The sequence below is a fragment of the Nelumbo lutea genome, chromosome 2, assembly GCF_056320005.1.
Source record: "Nelumbo lutea isolate HS-2025 chromosome 2, American lotus-T2T, whole genome shotgun sequence".
NCBI classification, from domain to species: domain Eukaryota; kingdom Viridiplantae; phylum Streptophyta; class Magnoliopsida; order Proteales; family Nelumbonaceae; genus Nelumbo; species Nelumbo lutea.
Genome location: NC_142685.1, coordinates 100,123,353 through 100,146,066, shown reverse-complemented (window position 1 = coordinate 100,146,066; position 22,714 = coordinate 100,123,353). Strand labels below are relative to the sequence as shown.

The 22,714-nt window shown below is 35.7% G+C and overlaps 1 protein-coding gene across 3 annotated transcripts in view; it reads left to right on the top strand.

The window, feature by feature from the left end:
- The window catches only part of LOC148872306 (calcium-transporting ATPase 4, plasma membrane-type-like), a 39,314-nt gene extending 17,193 nt beyond the window's left edge, over window positions 1-22,121 (top strand). For 2 of the 3 annotated variants that reach the window (XM_088973107.1, XM_088973108.1), the window contains 6 exons: window positions 6,498-6,552; window positions 6,663-8,602; window positions 9,498-9,653; window positions 12,502-12,673; window positions 12,788-13,086; window positions 21,658-22,121. In XM_088973107.1, the coding sequence (XP_088829233.1) occupies window positions 6,498-6,552; window positions 6,663-8,602; window positions 9,498-9,653; window positions 12,502-12,673; window positions 12,788-13,086; window positions 21,658-21,972 (2,937 nt within the window). In that variant the 3' untranslated portion in view covers window positions 21,973-22,121. Of the gene's footprint in view, window positions 1-6,497; window positions 6,553-6,662; window positions 8,603-9,497; window positions 9,654-12,501; window positions 12,674-12,787; window positions 13,087-16,336; window positions 16,652-21,657 lie in introns of those variants that run through there. The other variant, XM_088973109.1, reaches the window with a different exon arrangement.
- The last annotated feature ends 593 nt before the right edge of the window (window positions 22,122-22,714 follow it).

Genomic DNA, 22,714 nt, shown 5'->3' with positions numbered 1-22,714 from the left:
AGCACTCTGTTGCCAGCATCATTTTGTTAGTTGTGTATGTGGATGATATCGTCATTACTAGGAGTGATACTACAAGGATTTCATCCCTTAAATCCTTTCTCCACACTCAGTTTCATACCAAAGATTTGGGAATGCTGAAATACTTCTTGGGTGTTGAGGTAACAAGAAGCAAGAAGGGAATATTCTTATCTCAAAGGAAATATGTACTTTGCTTGTTGTCTGAGACGGGAAAGTTGGGAGCTAAGCCATGTAGTACTCCAATGGTTCCTAACTTGCAGCTCACAAAAGATTGTGAATTACTTGAAGATCCTGAGAGATATAGAAGATTGGTTGGAAAGTTGAATTGTCTTGCTGTAACTCGTCCAGATATTGCGTATTCAGTTAGTGTGGTGAGTCAGTACATGTCTTCTTCAACAGTTAATCACTGGACAACTGTAGAACAAATTTTGTGCTACTTAAAAGGAACACCTGGGCGAGGAATTTTGCATGACAATCATGGTCATACTAGAAGTGAATGTTTTTCAGATGCTGACTGGGCAGGATCCAAGGAAGATCGAAGGTCTACTTTAGGCTATTGTGTATTTGATGGAGGGAATCTAGTTTCATAGAAAAGCAAGAAGCAGAATGTTGTCTCACGCTCGAGTGCAGAATCGGAATATAGAGCTATGGCCAAGTCTGTGTGTGAAATAATGTGGATATATCAGCTTCTGACTGAAGTAGGTCTTAAAACTTCAGTACCAGCCAAGTTGTTGTGTGATAACCAAGCTGCTCTTCACATTGCATTTAATCCTGTATTTCATGAACGAACTAAGCATATCAAGATTGATTGCCATTTCGTTCGTGAAAAGATTCAGCAGGGTTTGATTTCCACAGGTTATGTGAAAACAGGAGAACAACTGGGAGATATCTTCACGAAGGTTCTTAATGGGGTTAGGGTTGATTATCTTTGTAACAAGTTGGGCATGATTAATATCTATGCTCCAGCTTAAGGGGGAATATTATAGACTGTATAATTTAAATAGGAAGTAAATACTAGGGAGATATGATTTACCTTGATTATAGGACTGATTTGTAGGAATTTGAGTAGTCTTCTTTCCTAACATAGAATTTGTAACTTGTATATATACATACGAGATTGATGAATAATATAACAAATTCTTCTTCCTCTATATACTCTTGCATTACAATCTCAAAAGATGATTGGGTGTGGCCATAAGGCAAATGGGATATACTTGTTGGATATGCCTAACAAGAGTTTCGTACCATCTCAAGGAGTTGCTTTGGAGTCTATTTCATCAGTTTATCAATTGAGTCATGTTATGCCATTTACATTTTGGTCATATTTCTTTTTCTACTTTAAGTCATTCGTTTCCATAATTGTTTAAAGGATTAATTTTGTCTAGTTTTCATTGTGAATCATGTGAACTTTCCAAACATTGTAGAAATTCTTATCCATCAAGTAACAAAAGATCAATTTCTCCTTTTCATATTGTTCACTCTGATGTTTGAGGGCCTTATCATTTACCAGTTATGAGTGGCTATAAATATTTTATTATATTTGTTGACAACTTCTCCTGATTTACTTGGATTTACCTCATGTGTTTCAGTGATGAAATTCCAACCATTGTGCAACAATTTCATGATTTTTTTCTTATAGTTTAATATTTGTATCAAAATATTCCACTCTAATAATGCCAAGGAATATTCTAAGAAGAACATTACATCATATTTTGACACATTTGGGGTTATTCACCAAAGCTCATATACCTATACTCCACAACAAAATGGAATAGTAGAAAGGAAGAATCGTCATGTGGTTGAAGTTGCCAGAAGCCTTCTTTTTGCATCTCATGTTCCAGTAAAATTTTGCAAGGATGCTGTTCTTATTGCCACATATTTGATAAATCATATGCCTTCTCATGTTTTGGGTTTCAAGTCATCTTTCAATCTCTTATTCCTTGATGAGGATCTTTTCCCTCTTCCTCTTTAATCTTTGGGTGTACCTATTATGTTCATATTCCCAACCATCTGTTGAGAAAAAAGGAGTATAGCTTTGAAATTGAAAAGTGAACTTAGCAAAATGGAGAAGAAAATAAACGGGGCAAGAACAAAACCAAAGAACAAACAAGATTTTTAAAGTGAAAAACCCTTTTGAAAACCTAAAGGGGAAAACCACGAGACACTAGTCTAGATGAACTTCCACTATCTCTTGGAATGGTGGGGTTACAACTTCTCTGGTCTCTACTAAAGGATAATGCAGCAAGAAGATAAAATCTCCTTTTTTGTTATAGAGGATGAACTTGGTGTTCACACGTTTAAACTAATTACAGGTAGCTAATGCAAGCTCACATTCTCACTCAGTCTAAAAATGAACAAAGACACATAAATAAATAAACAAACAAGAGTGACCATTCATCTTCCAATGCTTAAATCATTGAAGATACCCTACATGTCAAAAGGCAATTGATCACCACATCGCATAGTTACGAGGTTCTTGGAATACCAAAGTTCATAAGCCTGTGGAATCACCATTAGCAAGGCCTAAAGGAGGAACAAGGTAAGAAAGGCCTAGGATAGCTAGCGATACCAAAAAGGGTGTTGCGTGCTAGATGACACACGAAACCAAATAACTAGCAAGGTCCGAGGAGCGATGAGGCAGAGCTAGCAAGGCCATCATCTCACGAAGCTATGAGGTCTATAGATATTCCATGATGTTTGCGGCTAACTTGTGAGGTCTATGGATGATCTGCGAGGCTGAAGATGTAAGGTCACTGCTGAATGTTTAATTCTTCCTCTACATGAGGAGGGAAAACCCAACAAATACCCCCTCCTGACTCATGAGGAGGGTTCTACCTTACCTACCTTATTTTCATAAATAATAAACTTCTCAACAATCACAGTTTTAGTCATCATATTTGATCCTTTCTCATCAATATGGATTTTATCAAGTTCCAACTACTTTATTTCCAAGGCATCATGAATCCAATGATATTTAACATCAATGTGCTTGGACCTTGAATGGAAGGTGAAGTTCTTGTTGACATGGATGGCACTCTGACTATTTGAGTAAAGAATAGATTTTTCTTGCTTTAGCCTAAGTTCTTATGGAAGTCTCTTCATCCACAACAACTCCTTGTTTGCTTTTATAATATCTATTAATTTTGCTTCAATGGTGGACAAGGCATTACACTTCTGAAGCTTAAATTGCCATGAGATTGCTCCCCTTGAGTAGGTAACCAAGTACCTTGTAGTAGACTTCCTTGAGTCAATGCCACCAACCATTTCTGCATCTATGTAGCCATCCATAACAGGTTTGTCATTTCCAAAACATAGACTCATCTTGGAGGTGCCTCAGAGGTATTTGAGGATCCACTTCACAATAGCCTAGTGAGGTTTGGCCTAGTGCATACCATGGCATACATCAAACTTCCCACGGCTAATTCATAAGGTACACCCTTCGTTTCTTCTTTTTCTTCTCACTTGAAGGACACTATTGTGAGCTCAATCTGAAATATACTGAAATTTGAGTGTTAATTGGTTTGGTCTTGCTCATATGGAACCTTTCCAGTACCTTTTCAGTGTACTCCTAAGACAACCAGAGTTTTTTTTTCTCCCTGTCTCGGAGAATCCTCATACCCAGAATTTGTTTAGCTGGTCCCAAATACTTCATATCAAAGGATTTGCTCAGCTCTAACTTTAGCTTCTCAATCTTCTTGACTTCTTGTCTAACAATCAACACATCTTGACTTCTCAATCTTCATATCAAAGGATCCCCTTTCTTCTGGCTGAAGCCTTTCCCCACCAGTCAAGCTTTGTATCTGGGCCTCACACCATGTCCTGTCTTAACTTTGAACACCCACCTATTCTTGAGTGCTCTGTTTCCTTCAGGTAGCTTCACAAGGTTGTAGGTGTTGATGTCTTGCAAAGACTTCATCTCATCCTACACCACCCTTAGGCACTCTTTCTTGTACTCATGAGTCGTAGCCTCTTCAAAGTTTTATAGTTCATCACCATCAATGACCAGTAGATATTCATTTGGGTGTACATCTAGGAAGGCTGTCTCTATCTTGTAGATCTTCTTGGTTTCTGGTCAATAGTAGGTTCAAGAGATACTTGCTCAGGGGATGTGAATCCCTCTCACAGTGAACTATCACTAGAGTTGTTTTCTTTCAAGATTTCTCACTCCTATGGTACTTCTCCTCAATTTTCACTATGCACCATGGGTGAACTTGGACCTAAGTCCACAAAACTTTTTTGCACAAACCTTGATTTTTCTATCTTCTCAAGGACTTTGATAGCCTATAGCCGAACTCTTAATGACTATATCCCATGAAGATGAATTACTTTGCTTTGTTGTCAAGCTTGGACCTTTCATCCTTGGGGGGTGTGTCGGTGTGAATAGAATCCTTACAATCAAATACTCATAGGTGTGAGTATGATACATCCTTCCCTTTCCAGACTCACTCTGGAACATCACCTTTTAGTAGAACAGAAGGTGAAAGGTTGAATAAGTCTACTGCAGTCCTCATGGCTTCTCCCTAGATGACTTAAGTAACTTGCACCGAGAAAGCATGCTCCTGATCCTTTCGACAGTGGTGCTATTCATCCTTTCTTCTACACTATTCTATTGGGGTGTCTATGGGACAGTCTTCTCCAACTTGATGCCAAATTCTCTACAATAAGCATCGAAGAAGCCTCTATACTAACCCCCATTGTCGACTCTTAACACATGTACTTCAATTTTCTGCCAATTTCTCTTTCCACACTAGTGTGAAAGTTCTTGAAGACCGTTAGCACTTAGTCTTTGGACTTCAGGGCATAAGCCTGCACCTTCCTAGAATGGTCATCAATGAATGTAACAAAATACAGAGCACCACCAAGTGTTCTAGTGCTCATAGAAGACACATCAGTATGAACGAGGTCAAGAATATTTTGACTTAGTTACAAAGCATACCTTTGGAAAGAAACATTATGTTGTTTTCCTACTAGACAATTAAAGCAGGTTTTTTCAGATGCATACATTTAGCTAAAGGCAAAACTTTCTACCTTGCAAGGGTCTCGAGGCCACTCAGATGGTTGAGTCTCGTTTTCTGTAGCTCATTGTAGGGGTCTTCCACAGCACTCACCTCTCCATTGCAGATCGTTGCTTGTGTGACATAGAGGATATTCACTTTCTCACCTCAATACAGCACTAGATATCCCCCAGTGAGCTTCCATTTAATTTCACCAAAATAGGTAGAATACCCAGCATCGTCAAGGCAACTAGTGGAGATAAGGTTTAGGCAGATTTCTGGAATGTGTTTGACATTCTTTAGGAGAAGCTTGCAACTAAGACTGGTCTTCAAATAGATATCTCTCATGCCAATGATCTTGGCAATAGTATAATTTCCTAACCCAAGAAGCCAAAGTCACCAGTAGTGTAGGATGAGAAGAAATCTCATCAAGAAGTGACGTGGAATGAGGCATCTGAGTCTATCACCCAATTGGAGTCTTGGTTTGTGAGGTTCATGGATCCAAGGCTACAATTAGTTGCAACTGTAATTGTGTCCTTGTCTTGTCTTTTGCCTTTACCCTTCCTTTGGATTGCTCTCTTTTTAGCTTTCTGCACTCTATCTTTACGTGGCTAGTCTTGCCATAGTGATAACATTTTATATCTTTCCTTGGTTTGGACCTTCCTCTAGACTTGTCTTTGTCATCACTCTTGTAGAGTCTTCTGGTTTTTCTCCTACCTTTCTTTTCAACAATAAGAGCATCGTATTGAGTGAAGGTACCATTCTCCTTCCTCCTTGTTTCTTCATTGAACATGTTGTTCTTTACCATGTTCAAAGTTAGTGCACCATTCTGGGTTGAGTTGCTAAGTGAAACCACCAAAGTTTCCCGGTGATCTGGTAGAGAACTCAGAAGACGCAATGCTTGTACCTCATCATCAAATACTATCTTCATGCTAGATAGCTCGTTCAAGACTTTTTGGAATTTACTGAAATGCTCAGAAACATTGCACCCATCCTTATATTTCATATTTACAAGCTTTCAGATCATGAAAGCCGTGTTCTACGAGGTCTTGCATTCATACAGGCTCTCGAACTTCTGCTAGAGCTTGTACGCGTCAACTTCTTGTGCAATATGTTGGAAGACACTCTGATGTCTTGAGTTCCAAAAGGGAAGCTACTACATTAAGCAAGCTGGCATTATTGACATCTAGGCCGAATGGGCCCTAGTGCTCTTTTTATTTCTTGTCTTTTTACTAGCTATGTTTATATTAATGGGCCTGGACCATATGGGCCATTAACTTCTTTCTATGTTATGTTTATGAGCTGGCCACTCCATTAAGGGTATCTTTGTGGTTCTGTTCATTATGATTAAGTTTGTATAAGTAATTAGGAGACAAGAGAGAGAACTGATCGAACTAATTGAAACATTTATTTTTCTGGGTTGATTTTCTTTTCTTTCTTCTCTTTTAAATTTTATATCCTTATTGCTGTTATTAATTCTGCCAGGAAAAGTTACGTGTTGCTCTATATGTTCAAAAAGCAGCCCTACAATTTATTGATGGTATGGCCTCTATGAAAGCACATTTCAATTATGTATTTCTTTTCAATCATAACTTCTGTTTTGCATTCTCACTTATTTTATTGTGTTTTATTTTTTGTGTTGTTGTATAGCTGGAAATCGAGTAGAATACAAGCTCTCCCAAGAGGTTAGAGAAGCTGACTTTGGCATTGATCCAAATGAACTTGCATCAATTGTTCATGGCCATGATTCAAGGCGTTTGAAGTTCCATGGAGAAGTTGAAGGAATTGCCAGAAAAGTTCAAGTCTCACTAACTGATGGTGTATATTTAATTGATCTACCTAGGAGGCAGAAGGTTTATGGATTTAATCAATACGTTGAGAAACCACCTAAGAGTTTCTGGATATTCGTGTGGGAGGCATTGCAGGATTTGACTTTAATCATTCTCATAGTTTGTGCTGTGATTTCTATAGGTGTAGGAATTGCCACTAAGGGTTGGCCAGAGGGTATATATGATGGATTGGGAATTGTACTCAGTATCTTCTTGGTAGTGATGGTTACTTCAATCAGCGACTACAAGCAGTCATTGCAATTCAGAGAGTTGGATAAGGAGAAGAAAAAGATTTTTGTTCAGGTAACCAGAGATGGGTGTAGACAGAAAGTTCTTATCTATGATTTAGTGGTTGGAGACATTGTTCATCTTTCTATTGGTGACAAAGTTCCAGCTGATGGAATTTTTATATCAGGTTACAGCTTGTTGATTGATGAGTCAAGCTTGTCTGGTGAGAGTGAACCTGTAAACATATCTGAGGAGAATCCTTTTCTTCTATCAGGAACCAAAGTTCAAGATGGGAATGGTATAATGCTGGTAACATCTGTTGGAATGAGGACTGAGTGGGGAAGGTTGATGGAGACTCTGAATGAGGGAGGAGAGGATGAGACACCATTGCAAGTGAAGCTGAATGGTGTTGCTACTATTATTGGGAAGATTGGTTTGACTTTTGCGGTTCTGACAGTCGTAGTTCTAGTGGCAAGGTTTCTGGTAGATAAGGCATTGCAAAACAAGTTTTTACAGTGGTCCTTGAACGATGCAATGAAGCTTCTGAACTATTTTTCTATTGCAGTGACTATAATTGTTGTGGCAGTTCCGGAAGGGCTACCGTTGGCAGTGACACTAAGCCTTGCCTTTGCAATGAAGAAATTAATGAACGATAGGGCACTCGTACGGCATCTCCCTGCATGTGAGACCATGGGTTCTGCTAGTTGCATTTGTACAGACAAAACAGGGACACTGACAACAAACCATATGGTTGTCAATAAGATATGGATCTGTGAAGAAACAAAGGTGATAAAAGGTAATGACAGCATAGATGCTTTAAAGTCTATGATTTCTGATGATGTTTTGATAATCCTATTACGTTCTATATTTCAGAATACTAGTTCAGAGGTGGTGAAAGGGACAGATGGAAAAAATACCATCCTGGGTACTCCAACCGAATCAGCATTGTTAGAATTTGGCTTGCTTCTGGGGGGTGATTTTGATGGTCAACGCCAGAAGTCTAATATTGTTAAGGTTGAACCTTTCAATTCAGTCAGGAAAAAGATGTCCGTTCTTCTGACTATCCCAACTGGTGGATTTAGGGCATTCTGCAAAGGTGCACCAGAAATCATCTTGGGAACGTGCAGTAAGGTAATTGGTAGCCATGGGGAACTTGTCTATCTGACAGAAACCTGGATAGAGAATGTCATGAATATCATAAATGGTTTTGCTTCTGAAGCTTTGAGAACACTCTGCTTGGCTTTCAAGGATATAGATGATAGTTTCAACAATGATAACTTTCCTGGTGATGGATATACTCTGGTGGCAATTCTGGGAATTAAGGACCCACTGCGCCCTGGTGTCAAGGATGCAGTAGAGGCTTGTTTAGCTGCGGGAATTACCATACGGATGGTCACTGGGGACAATATTTACACAGCTAAAGCAATAGCAAAAGAATGCGGCATATTGACAGATGATGGCTTGGCTATAGAGGGTCCAGATTTCAGTAGTAAAAGTCCTGAAGAGATGAAGAAGTTGATACCAAAACTTCAGGTTGCAATGCCATTTACATTACAAAATTTTAAGGCCTGTTCATTACCGCTGAAATCTTAACTCTGAAATGATGCCGTACAGGATCTTGTGACTTCAGAGCTTTCAGTTGCCATAAGGCTGAACACTCTGGAATCGTATGAGGCGGCCTATCATTCAATTAAATTGTAAAATTAATTCTTGATTTATCCTTATTTTTACAACTATACCCCTAGTCCGACAGGTATGTGGAGTATGTGTTCCAATAATCTAATAGTAATTATATCCTTATTATTTTCATTATATTAAATATTAATAATTAAGTTAATTTAATATTTAATTATAAAAATAATATTTACATAATTAATTAATATGATTAAAAACTATTAAATCTATTAATAATTAAAACTATTAATTTTTAATTATTAGCACCATTGCTTTAATTTTATAAAAAATTAGTAAATATTATTAATTAAAATAATTGACTTTTAATTAAAAAGTAATTATTTTTATTATTAATTATACTTACTTAACTTAATTATTTATTAATTATAAAATAATTTAAATATTCATCACTAATGAAATAAAATAATTAATTCAGTAGTTTTTATGAGTTAAAATAATTGTTTTAATTATTCATTATTAAATAATTAATTTAGTTAATTATTATTATTTTATTATAATTAATTAAGTATTTTAGATATGTAATAATTATTCTATTATTTACTAAATTTAATAATTTTTTATTCATTTTTATACTTTTAATCAATTTTTTAAAATTTTAAACATTTCACTATTCTTTTTAATTATTTATAACAAAAAAGAAACAAGATATCAGCACCAAAAGCTCACCAAATGAACAGGCCCTTAGTTGCTAACCATATAGGGGTACTTTTAAATGCTAATTATGTTGCTACAGGTAATGGCACGGTCCTTGCCTTTGGACAAGCACACCTTAGTGAAACAACTGAGGGATCTAAGAGAAGTTGTTGCAGTGACAGGTGATGGATCCAATGATGGCCCAGCCTTGCGTGCAGCAGACATTGGGCTTGCTATGGGTATAGCAGGAACAGAGGTTTGTGTTACATCTAGCCTTATGTGATGTCACCAGTTCTTATTTGCTCAGGCATGACTTCTTGCAAATTTCCCTCTTCCCGCAATTGTTTGGCATTTGTGTCATTTGAATCTTTTTTGTTCATTACATGTATTTTGTTGTTCTCTTATAATCAATGCTGTTAAAAACCCGGTAGAACCTAGGCAACTTACCTATCTAATTGCCTAGGCATTAAATCTCTTTCATGGACCAACCTTGTAGAGATTACTTTTGAGACGTGGGAAACCTTTTGTAACGTGTACCATCTATGATTCTTTGAAGTTTTCATTTGTTTCATTTTGTTAGTACTCTTCTTCAACAACCCTCTACATGTAACAAATTTGGCATCCCAAGAACATTATGCTTAAGAAAAATCCCTTTATCAAAACAGCTTGTTTTTTTATGGGTACATAGCTTTTTAGAACTAGAAATTATATCGTTGATGAGTTATGAGGGGTGTTTTTATTTTTTCTCACCCTTATTTTGTCTGGACATGCATGAGGGTAGTTAAATCTTTCTACCCTCATTATTGGTTACAAACTTACAATATAATTTAGGTTCAACTGTGATACTGGAAAAACTTTTAACCAGTCAACTGGTATCATAAAAGTGTTAACCAATCAGGTGGTATTTATCAAAATTCACCAGGGGGTTAAGGGGGTTTGATTGGTAAAAGCCCTTCCATTGTCATGTCTTTCTGTTTTCATGGGAGAGAGTGATTTTTCCTCTCCCACATTTTCACACTTTCTCATTCTTCTCTCTTTATTCCTCTTCTTTTATCCTTTTCTGTTATTCTTAAACCAATTCTGAGATCATGTGACATGGTATCAAAATGTATACTTTGATTTTTAAAGGGACCATTTCTTTTCTTCTGGAACCTGTGGAGCTTAAAAATCATTTGAGTCTACCACTGCACCTTGTAATCTCTTTTCTGTTCTCATGGGTACTATGGGTGATGATGAAGTTGTAATTGTGGTAGCATGAGACATTCTACTTGAAAATGGAAGATGTTGAACATCTGTGCCGACAATCTCCTCACAAAGCAACATTGCGGAAACAAATGAAATCCTATTTGCCTCACCTAACCACACATCACACAGACAAGACTTTCCATTTCCACCCCTCTCTCACTTAAATTTTCCATAGTTAAGGTCTTCCCAAGTTTTGCCACCCCATTAGAAATACAACTTTACAAGGAGCTTCTGAATTCTGAAATTTATCAACTGGAAAGCAGGCCATGTTTGAACATGCTAATCTGTGGTAAAAAGCTTTTGCTGAGAATGATCCATATTTTTCCCATGCCCATCTTCTTTTGTCCATTATTCATCTGTCAATTCTGTAGTCATTAAGCATTTGTAGAAGGTCTGCCCATGACCTAACCTCCCAATCGTTCAGATTTCTCCTAAATCTGAATACAACACCCCATTTTCATTTGAAGAAGAGTATGCTTCAAGCAACCAAACAATTTCTCCTTTGAGCAATCTAGTGCATTTTAATATAGAGCTGTTTTAGGTGAATTTCATGGGTCTCAAATCAAACCCCAAAGAGAGCTGTCCCAAGTCTATTGGCCTACTTGCATCAAGAGCTTGAGGTGTCAAAATGTATCTGTTTTGCTTGATTTTGAAGTCAATAGAAAGTCATTTGGTTATCTATTCAATAAGCTGGAGATATCATGATCTGGACATGAATTAAGAAAGTGCTGAGCAATTAATAGATAATTGATAAAATTGAGACAGGATTTCCTATTGTTCAGTATGAGTTTTTTGAGTAAAGAGTTCTAGACAAAGGATTTACTTAGATATTAGATTTAGAAGTTGTGTCCTTATTAGAAATTCATGTTGAACTTGTAATGTGTCAAAACGTTAATCCTTGGGTATTTTAGAAGTTCAGTTAGCTTAATCGATTTCATCTATAGTTATGAGTTGGAGGGTGGATAAAGGAATCTTTAGATTAGGGAAAGAAGTTTATATAAGGTCCACAATCTTTAGTAAAAGAGGATAATGAGAATTGAAATAAAAAATTTTCTATTGACTTCTCTTTTTTTTTTTTTTTGTTACAGATGCCATATTTTGACATCATTCTTTCAAGAACCTATTAGGTGCTTATGACTAAGAGTTTGTTCTTGGGTTGAACATCTTTGTTTTCTTATATTGGGTGTCTTCCTACATCATGATGCTAATGTGTAAGGAATATAATTAAATTATAAAGATGAAGTTATTGTCAAAGAATAAAGAATGAAGGTAAATAGGTGATGTAAGACAGGGAGTTTGACTGGTGTGGAAGATGAATTATGCTATATCTTAAGAATGGGGAAAGTACTATGTGGAGATATAGTCTGAATTTGAAAAAAAAAATTGATATGGTAAGTTTTCTAAAAAAATATGTTATACAACACTTGAAGAGATGGTCTTAGAAAGGAGACTTGCACCACTCAAACAAAGACTTAACACTACTACATTTGACTACATAACTCCTTTTTTTCATTTCACTCCATCAATGTCCATTCTCAAATCATTTGACTGCCTCAACCCATGTCCTTTATGGCTTGCCTTAGCTCGTCTAGATTTTCAACTTGCAACAGATGCAACATGCTGACCCAACAAACCACAAGAGGTAGATAAGTCATGCTATTAATAACTACTTTCTGGCTAAAGATTACTTTTGAGTATGTAATGTGGTTGCTTCTTGGTTAGGAGCATATGGATAATGGTCTCTAATGGTTTTAGAAGCATATGGGGAAGAAGAAATTATACGGAGAGGTGGTTGCACATGTGTTCTCCGTATTCTTCATTTTAACTTTCATATTTACATATATATTATTTTTGTACAGGTTGCAAAAGAAAATGCCGATGTCGTCATCATGGATGATAACTTTACAACTATTGTCAATGTAGTCAAATGGGGACGTGCTGTTTATATAAATATTCAAAAGTTTGTGCAGTTTCAGTTAACAGTTAATGTTGTTGCTCTTGTGATCAATTTTGTGTCTGCCTGTATCTCAGGTATGCAATCAATGAATTTGATCAATTCTAATGAGCATTTTAGTTGGATTTACAGTATGGCAATGTTATTATTTTCATTATGCTGATTTCTATCCTAAACTTGTTGACTTACAGGATCTGCTCCTCTTACGGCTGTCCAATTGCTGTGGGTGAACATGATTATGGACACTCTTGGTGCATTGGCACTGGCTACCGAACCTCCAAATGATATGTTGATGAAAAGACCTCCTGTTGGCAGGGGCATTAGTTTCATTACCAGGACCATGTGGAGGAACATCATTGGTCAGAGTATTTATCAATTGATCATCCTTCTTACTCTTCAGTTTTATGGAAAGGAGCTTTTGAGACTTAGTGGCTCAGATGCTACTTCAGTTCTCAATACTTTCCTCTTCAATTCCTTTGTCTTCTGTCAGGTATGGTTCATTGTTTTCAGTTTATAGATTCTAAAAGTGAAGAATCTCTTTCCTAAGTGTCTCATCCAATTTGCACCTTAAAACTCTATTCTATGTGTTGGTTGATAGTGAAAATTGGGTTTATCAACTGCTTCGGTTTAAATTCATATCTCAGGTTATGCATGCCTGTTATGTGTTGTGTTATTTTATGTTTTTTATGGATCTTATTTGGGTTGCAAAACATGAACTATATAAGAAAACAATATGAAAATTTGACTTGGATGAAAGAAATATACGAGGCTTAACGAGTTAAATAAAATGATTGTGATAGCCCCTTCATAGATACTGGAATAGAAGTAAAGCCAAAACTAAGTTACGAAAAGAAGCAAAAGATCAAGTTTCAGATGACTTTGGGACATGAGATGTGAATTGCTAAGTGACATGAAGGCGCAACCTGCTATCTGCTGATGCATTTCTAATTAGTTTCCTATTTATTTTTGCTTTTTACTAAAAAACCATGTAGTTCACTGACTTCTTTATTTTTGTTGTTGCTGTTATATCTCCTTTTTCTTGGTCTAAAGAGCATTCCCCCTCAATTTTATCCATTCTTTATGGCTTATATCTTGCTATGCTTTTTTTTTTTTTGCCCTTTATGATCAATAGAATTCAACTCAAGTAAGCCCAAACAACTGTATTGAGTTGACTATATGAATTCTGTTCCATCGTTCTGTTTTTATCAATAATAGAAAATTTTATCGAAGAACATAGCACAGAAATATACAGCAATGTTGGGTAATAACCTTTTTAATATATCATAGAAACATAGAACAAAGTGCCTAGTACCCCAAGGTAGGTAGATAGCCTCACCTAACAACCTAAAACACTCATTTTTTGTTTAAAAGTTCATCATCAAGTATCACAATCGACCACTAAATAAATTTGAAATCTATCAAAAAATACCTTGTTTATTCAGTAGATATGTATGGTTAGTGTGAGGGGCAGTTTGTCCTTTACATTGTATTATGTTTTCCCTAATATAAATAGGAAGAGGAGCCGCTACCCACTCACCACTTTGACTCCAATCATTCTCTTCACTTGTCTCTTTCTTCTCACATTCTTATCTAGAAGATTAACGTTTACAGGATGGTATTAGAGCACTAGATCTGATCAAGGGACATTCTTCCTATACTCTCTCTTCTTTTTTTTTTTTTTTTATTCACTCGTGAGACAAAGAAATATGGAAACACTTCATCTGATCTGGTCACAGCTATACTTCTTTTTCATTTTTTATTCTTTGTCCTTGATTGTAAAACCAAGGAAGATTCTTTCACAAACCTGTAGGTGGTTAGATGATGTGAGTAATCCTTTTTGTTGGAAATTCTTGTGACTGTTCTTGTGTTACAATTACAAGTGGTGTTCATTCTGTAGCAGTAAATCTGGAGGCCATGGGATATTCTAGTGGTGACACTGAATGTGAGTTTTGTATTTCAGATTGCATGCTCTCCTAAGCTAATTGACAATGGTGTAAAGACTCTTAATAGCTGTGTTGTGTGTTCCCCTTTCTAGTTTTAGTGGTCTATCCTTCCTAGCAGTATATATAGTGTTTTTTGGCTAGGCAGTGAAGTGACCGATCAAAATTGGTGAAGGAGAAGGATTCAACTGGGCTATATCTTTCCTTTTTTTTTGGTTTGGAAATGTTGGTACGTGAGTTTTTTAATTGTTGTTAGCAGTACAAGCCTGTTGGGAGGTAGTTTCCTGGTTTGTTGTATGATTGTTAGCTCTTATTGCTAAATGGTTTAGTTTAGCTTTGGGTGTTAAAGATGGATAGTGAAGACTCTACAACCTCTATTGTTACCTTAAAACTCTTTTTGGTGTAACAATTAACTTGGTAATATGTTTATACATGTTTCTATTACTCTTATAGATAGTGTGAAATTATCTAGAGTGGGTAAAAGTGTAAGACTGGTTGTGGGGAGTAATGAGAAGTCTGGTTATTTAACAGGACGCATAACAGAACCTAAAGGGAAGGAGCCAGATAATGGGACCAAGAAAACTATATGGTTATGACTTGGTTACTGTCTTCTATTCATCCTTCTCTTAGGAAAAACTTCATGTGGGCTGAAATTTCCAATGAGGTTTGGGATTAGGCATTATTCTAGAATCTACCAGTTACTAGTTGAGTTAATTGGATGTAAGAAGGGTGATAATATCTTATCTGCCTATTATTATACACTATATCCATGTGGAAGGAGCTGGACTATTATTAGAGAATTTCCTAGAGAAATGAGAAGGACATAAGGATTATAGGAAGTTAGTTTCTTAGCAACATGTGTTTGCTTGCCTTGTTGATGTAAACCTAGTATATGAACCCATGGGGAGCAAGGATTTGCTGTGTCTCCAAGTGGTGTATTCCCTTATCCAGTTAGAGGAGAGCAGAAGACACTCTATGAAATTGTTCGATGGGGAGCCTATGGCCTTGGAAACAAAGGGAGTTGTTAAGAAAGGCAAATAGTCTAAGAGGGAAGATGACAAGGATAAACTATGGTGTAGTCGTTATAGTAGACAGAGAAATACCAAGGAGAACTGTTGGGATTTAGTGGGAAAACCGAAGAAATTTCAAAAGAAGCCTAGTAAGAAGACTAATTCAGCTAATGTGGTAGTTAGTATAGTAATTCATGATACAACTCCCTTTGGTTCCTAGCATACCCATTCAAAGGTCTGTAACTTAGAGGTTCCTTAGCCTCATTTGCAGCCAGCTCAGGTAAATAGGCTATTGCTTTCCATACTTCAAGGCTTCCAACCATATGATTGTTATGCCTACCTTGTCCTCTCTTATGTATTGTATTTAACCAAATTACCTATTAATTTTCTTTCTATTAGTAGTCTTACCAAACCTCTACATTGTAATGCAACCTTCTTTACCACTTCATATGCTTTTCAAGATTTGACTTAGAGGAGGACGATTGTTAGGGATCATATGGTGGATGGCCTTTATATCTTGGAAGATGGTGATAGGCCGAAATCTTCTTCCTCTACAACACTTCTAAGTCATAGTGATAGCCATGTTAAGAGACAGGTTTATTTGTGACATCTCTGTTTGGGTTATATGCCCTTGGAATCTTTAAAATATTTGGTTCCTTCTTTATTTAAGTCTATTTTTGAGTCCTCATTTCAATGTCATACTTGTCAATTAGCATTATAAAACATCATTTCTATTGAATAATAAAATATCTAATATTCCATTTCACATTGTGCATTTTGATGTGTGTAGCCCGGCTTGTATTGTGATTGATGGTGGATATCAATACTTTATGACTTTTACTGAAGACTATTCTCACTACACATGGATATGTAGCCCGGCTTGTATTGTGATTGATGGTGGATATCAATACTTTATGACTTTTACTGAAGACTATTCTCACTACACATGGATATATTTATATTGTTTACATGAAGGAACCCCATATGGATATATTTGAACATGTGGATGTTCAAATTTCCCAATCAAATATTGCTAATAAGTATTTCATCAAGGGTTTGACTAAACCTTTGCTACTAATAGAATATTACATTGTAGTTCTTGCCCTCAAGCACCTCAACAAAATGGTATAGTCAAGCAAAAGAATAGACACCTGTTGGAAGTGGCTTAAGGCCTACTATTGAAAACGCACATGCTAAAAGGACTTTGGGGTGATGCAATTCTTAGAGTAGCATACTTAATGAATCATATGCTTAGTGGGACCCTCTAATACAAAGCCTTTTATTAGCTTCTTTACTCTAAGCATCCTCTTTTTTTTTTTTTCTCTATCCCTCTTTGCATCTTTGGGTGCAAGTTTTTTGTCCATAAGTTGTCTCCTTCATGGGGTAAGATTGACCTCAAGTTTATTCCTTGTGTTTTCCTTGTGTACCCTTCATTTCAAAAAAGGGTATAAGTGTTCTGACCTTGTGCATCTAAGCGTTATGCCTCATTAGATGTTACCTTCTTTCTATCCCAATCTTATTTTCTTCCCTCTCCTTAAGGGGAGATTTGTGGTGGTGAGAAACAGGTTTAGTTTCCTATATATATTCCAATTTCCCAATTTCTACTCCTTTTGTTTCTAATTCTCAGTTTCCTCTTTGTGTTATCTCTCGTCTTCATTATCAACAAAAAATCCAGCATGCATCTCAAGGTGTAGAGCAACCAAAAGTTGTGCAACCATTACCAATGGATTCTTAGGAGGCAAATCCACATGCTAGTCCATATTCTTTTCGAATGGGTATCTTTTCTTTGCCTTCACCTTTTGTCATTAATGACCTTGATGTTCCTACTGACCATGGTAAGGGTGTTAAATCTTGTACCACTAGGCACCCTATTGCTCGTTACACTTCTCTTGACTCTTTATCTCCTTATCATGCATGCATTTCTATTATGTCTAGTGTTCCTATCCCTAAGTCACTTAAAGAAGCTTTGTAATCTCCTAAATAAACTAAAGATATGCTGGAAGAGATTGACACCTTACACAAGAACAATATGTGGGAACTAATTGATCTTATTAAAGGAAAGAGAGACCTTTGATCCTATTGGAAAGATGAACTCAGTATAAGTTTTATTATCCTTGCTAATCAATCTAGGATGGCATCTTCATCACTTGATGTAAAGAATGCCTTCTTAAATGGGGACTTGGTAGAAGAAGTGTATATGGTACAACCTCCAAGTTTTCATGCAAAGGATACTGAAGTGAAGGTTTGTCATCTTAACGACTCTTTGTATAGGATAAAGCAGTCACTAAGGAATTGGTTTGGCCAATTTGACAAAGCAATTCAATAGATGGGTTTTAAACGGTCTTAGTGAGACCATACTATGTTTGTGAATAGGGGAGACAAGAAATCGGTTGTCCATATTATTTATTTTGTTTATGTGGATAATATCATCATTACAAGTGACTAGGAGACAGAGATCTAGAAGTTGAAGCAATTTTTTGCTCCTATGTTTGAGGTAAAAGATCTAGGTTCTCTTAAGTATTTCCTAGAGATTGAAACTTCTAGATCCAAGAAAGGCATCTTCATTTCCTAAAGAAAATATATCCTAGATCTTTTACAGGATGCAAGTAAGCTTGGATGTAAATCATTCAACACTCCTATTGAGCCCAATCACAACTTAGGAGATATGTGGGGAATATTGTTGTTGATGCCAAACAGTTTAGAGGCTTGTTGGTCAGTTGTTGTATTTGTTTATGACCTAGCCAAATATTGCATATGTTGTTGGTGTACTTAGCTAACATATGCATGCTTCTAAATCATCACATGTCTCATTTGTAGAAAGGGTACTAAAGTATTTGAAGAAGCACCAAGGAAGAGGTATATTGTTTCCTAATATGTATGTTCCTAAATCAACACGTCTCAGTTGGAGAAAGGGTATTAAATTATTTGCAAAAATACCCAAGAAGATGTATCTTATTTGCTAATAATGGACATTTGAATGTTGAAACATGTACTAATACAGTTTGGTAGCCTTTGTAGATGATTGAAGGTAAACCTCTAGGTATTGCACATTTATAGGTGGCAAACTAGTGACATGGAGGAGTAAGAAACAATTAATGGTGGTTCGTTCAAGTACTGAAGTGGAATATCGTGTTATGGCACACAGGGTTATTGAGATGTTACGGGTGAAAACTACTTCTTTAGTTAGGTCTTCCTATAACTACGGCTATAATCAAATTAGATTTGGACTGGATTCAACTATGTCCACATCCAAATCTGATTATCAAACCTCTAGATCTACATCCACATCCAATTATCTTGTTAGATTTCATATCAAATTCAAATTTAATCCACAACCATCTTATTGTGTTTAAAATGACCAAAAGCTTTTAAAAAAATAATTATTTTTAACTTATATATGTATAATAGTTTTATATAAATATAAAATATTAAAATTAGATTACACATAATATCTATATACATATATAATTGTATTACATATATACATAAATAATATTATTATACTTGGATTTTAATCAACTACAAGTTCTAACATCCAAATCTGAGATAATCAAATTCGAAGTTGAATTAGGTATTCAACTTTCAGACTCCATTAACAACCCTACCTATAACAAGCCCTATGTCACTATATTGCTATAATAAAATTGTCATCAGTATTGCTCACAACCTTATTCTTCGTGATAGGACAAAACATATCAAAGTGGACAAACTAGAAAAGTTGCTCACACTTTTTTATAGAAGATTAACATCTGCAAGATTACAATCAAAGCAAATTTCCAATTCTCTAGTTTTCCTTGACTTCTGGAGAAAATTTTGTAGACTTCTTCCTAGGAACCATAAACACAAAATAATCTCCAAAAAAGTACAAGGCATACAATTTCTTTCTTCTATTTGTATTATAAGAGAAAGACCAAATGCCTAAGGGTGCAGCTCTAATTGTCCAAATTGAAGAATCTCAACTACAATGGGTTGGGATTTGAACTCAGGCCCATTCAACATTTAATAGATCCTCAACCCAAACTAACTCAAGTAGACCTGTTCATGGGCCAGGCTGGGTTGAGCTCTGTCTCTATATTAACAGAATATACCCAGGCCCAAGCCCGAGCCCGGCCCGACCAGTGGGCCTAGATCTTAAGTCCAAGCCCGACTCTTATATAAAGTGCAAAGCCTAGGCCCGAGCACGAACCCGGCCAAAAAATTGGAAAATATTTTTGTTATTCAATAAAAATTTATTTTATTTATATTAAAAGACCTCAAAACCCAAAAAATAATGAAAAATCTCACTATTACTTGGAAAAAGGTAAGAATAATAAAGAAAAAATATTATATATATATATATATATATATATATATATTATAAATGCATTATCAAGTTGGGCTCGAGCTCGGGCCGAGCTTTTTTGAGAAAGCCCAAGCCCGGCTCGAAAAAAGGTCAAGCCTGGTGTCTTAGGCCCAACCCAAGCCCACGGGCCTGATATCTTGTCCAATCCCAACTTAGATTGGGCTGGCCCGTTGGGCTACCCGACCCATAAACAGGTCTAGACTCAAGTTGTAACCCTACAAATACCCTTGATCATGTACTCGTAGACATTTACATTTGTCAAAGTTTGTGTGGGTGTGTGCCTGTATATATATTTATATAGGAAGGGTTGGGGTTAGGTAACATGGTCCATTTTGTATGCAGAAAATGGTATCCACACGTGAGTTTAATCGTGTACATGTAGTTGTAGTACATGTTAGAGGATGAATTTTGTATACGATTTTTTTCATTTTGTAAGAATTGTTTGGAGCACATGTGAGAGTTATGATAATTCATTGATAAATCTCGAAAAGGCCACCTCTTTCTTAAATATGTGCTGCTTTCTAATGTTTTACATCGAAAATGACCACTTCTCCCTTAAACACTCTAAAAACGTGTTGCCTTCTAATGTTTTACATAAAAAATAACCAGTTCTCCCTTAAACACTCCAAATACGTGTTGCCTTTAATCTATCAAATAGAATATGTGTTTCTTTATAATGCTTTTAATTTTACTTTTATTGAATTTTCTTTAAAAAATACAATCAGCTTTTTGGTGGTTATCAAATTTGAACATATGACAATCCACACGCCAACCCAAACCTCTTTTCTCATGCATGAATTTATTATGACTAGCCCCTCATCTTTTCCACTTTCCAACCTTTGTTTCATTATTTTGGTGAAATTTGCATTTTCATTTGAATCACCCACTCTTCTCTTGCCACATAAGCACCCTTCTTCTATTACTTCATCTTCCACCCTTTGAGCCTCTTTCCATAATAATGCTTCAATGGAGATCGTCAACCAAACCTTAAAAAAAACATGTTGTCTATATAGACTCAATCAACCTAGGAATTTCTTGACGCTTTAGTTGATTCACCTTAATTGCTCAAAGATCAATATGAATGATGCCATCCAAATGAAGAAAATATTTTTGTAAGAGGAGATCTAAATAGGCATGTAAGGAAAGAAGTGTAGTAGATAATATATGGTGCATAAAGAATTTGAGTTTAGGGAGGGGATTGAAAAATGAAATACAATTTTAGAATTTACAATAATTTATGATATGTTAATAATATATACATATTTAAAAGTATAGATAAATATTTAATATTATTTAAAAGTGGATCAAACTTAAGTTAAATAGATTTTTTTCCTTATCAAGAGAACAAAAAAAATGATGTATAAGAATGCAAAATTATCTTAGGAAAAAGCTTAAGCATACAACATAGTTTAATGATAATAGATGTGTGCATAGAAAATTGAAGAAGAATATAGAAGAAGAAATTAATAGGTGAGCAAATCTATTAGGATAAAAAGAAGCACAATTTAGAGAGAGGGCAATAGTATAATTAAAATGAAATTTCCATGAAAAGATAATGATGTGTGGTTACAAGTAGCTAACTATATAAAATAGATGATGATACTAATATTGTTTACCATTCTTCCCCTTTTTTTTCAATCATGATGTTTCTAATATGTAGTCTGTGCTCACTAGTTAATCTTTTTCAAAGTCTTGCCAATTGTTATGATTTGATTTTAATAATTGAACATGTATTAATCTTCTTTCTCTAATTAATCTTTTTTTGCCAGGTTTTCAATGAAATAAATAGTCGTGATATGGAAAACATTAATGTTTTCCGTGGCATGTTTAACAGTTGGGTATTCATAGTTGTGATGTTCTGCACAATAGTATTCCAAATATTAATGGTTGAATTCCTGGGAACTTTTGCAAGTACTGTCCCTCTAAGCTGGCAATTATGGCTATTCAGCATTCTAATTGGGTCTATAAGTATGGTCTTTGCGGTTATTATAAAGCAAATTCCTGTTGAACCAGCCAGGAATACAACCAATTCCCAACACTATTATGGTTACGTAGCACTTCCTACTGGTCCAGAGTTGGCATGACAAAGCATGGATATTGATAATAGGGTTTTAATTGTTCTAGTTGTTCACTCTTCTCAAGTAAATTTTGTCATAACAATAGTAAGTGTTTTTGTCTTTCCAATCTTTCTTTCTTTCTTTGGCTAACCAATATCAAATAATCATTTTTCCAAGAGCTTTTTGCACATTTACATTATGTGATTTTCTTTTAATATTCATTTGTCTTGTATTTTCACTTTCGTATACTAGTAATTCAGCACGTGCGTTGTACATGAGGAATCTTTTTTCATATTAACTAGGTATATGTATCAAATAATGTAAATTTTATGGTTATTTATTTGTTTTTTCCTAATTATATTTATGTACTTCTTGTAGAGGTATAAATCGGGTTGTGCCACCCGCGGCACGGCCCATAGACTCGTAGCGGGTCACGCTCGGCCCGCCCAATGAATTAGCCATTGGGGGGTCTTCAACGGCTAGTTTCATCCTTTTGGGGGTTTTTTGTAGAAATACCCCTCATTAGTTATAAACAACTTTATAGGAGGGTATTTATGTATTTTGGTTTTGGGGAGAGGGGGAGAAAGAATGACACAAATGCCCCTCAATAGCTATATAACAGTTAGTTTATGGGATATTTTGGGTAAAGTGATAAATAACTTTACAATGACCAAAATATCCCTCCCAACAACTGAAAAATGACTAATTTTAGGGTATTTGGGACAATTAAATTATTTCTAATTCCTATAAATAGCCTTATCCTTTACCA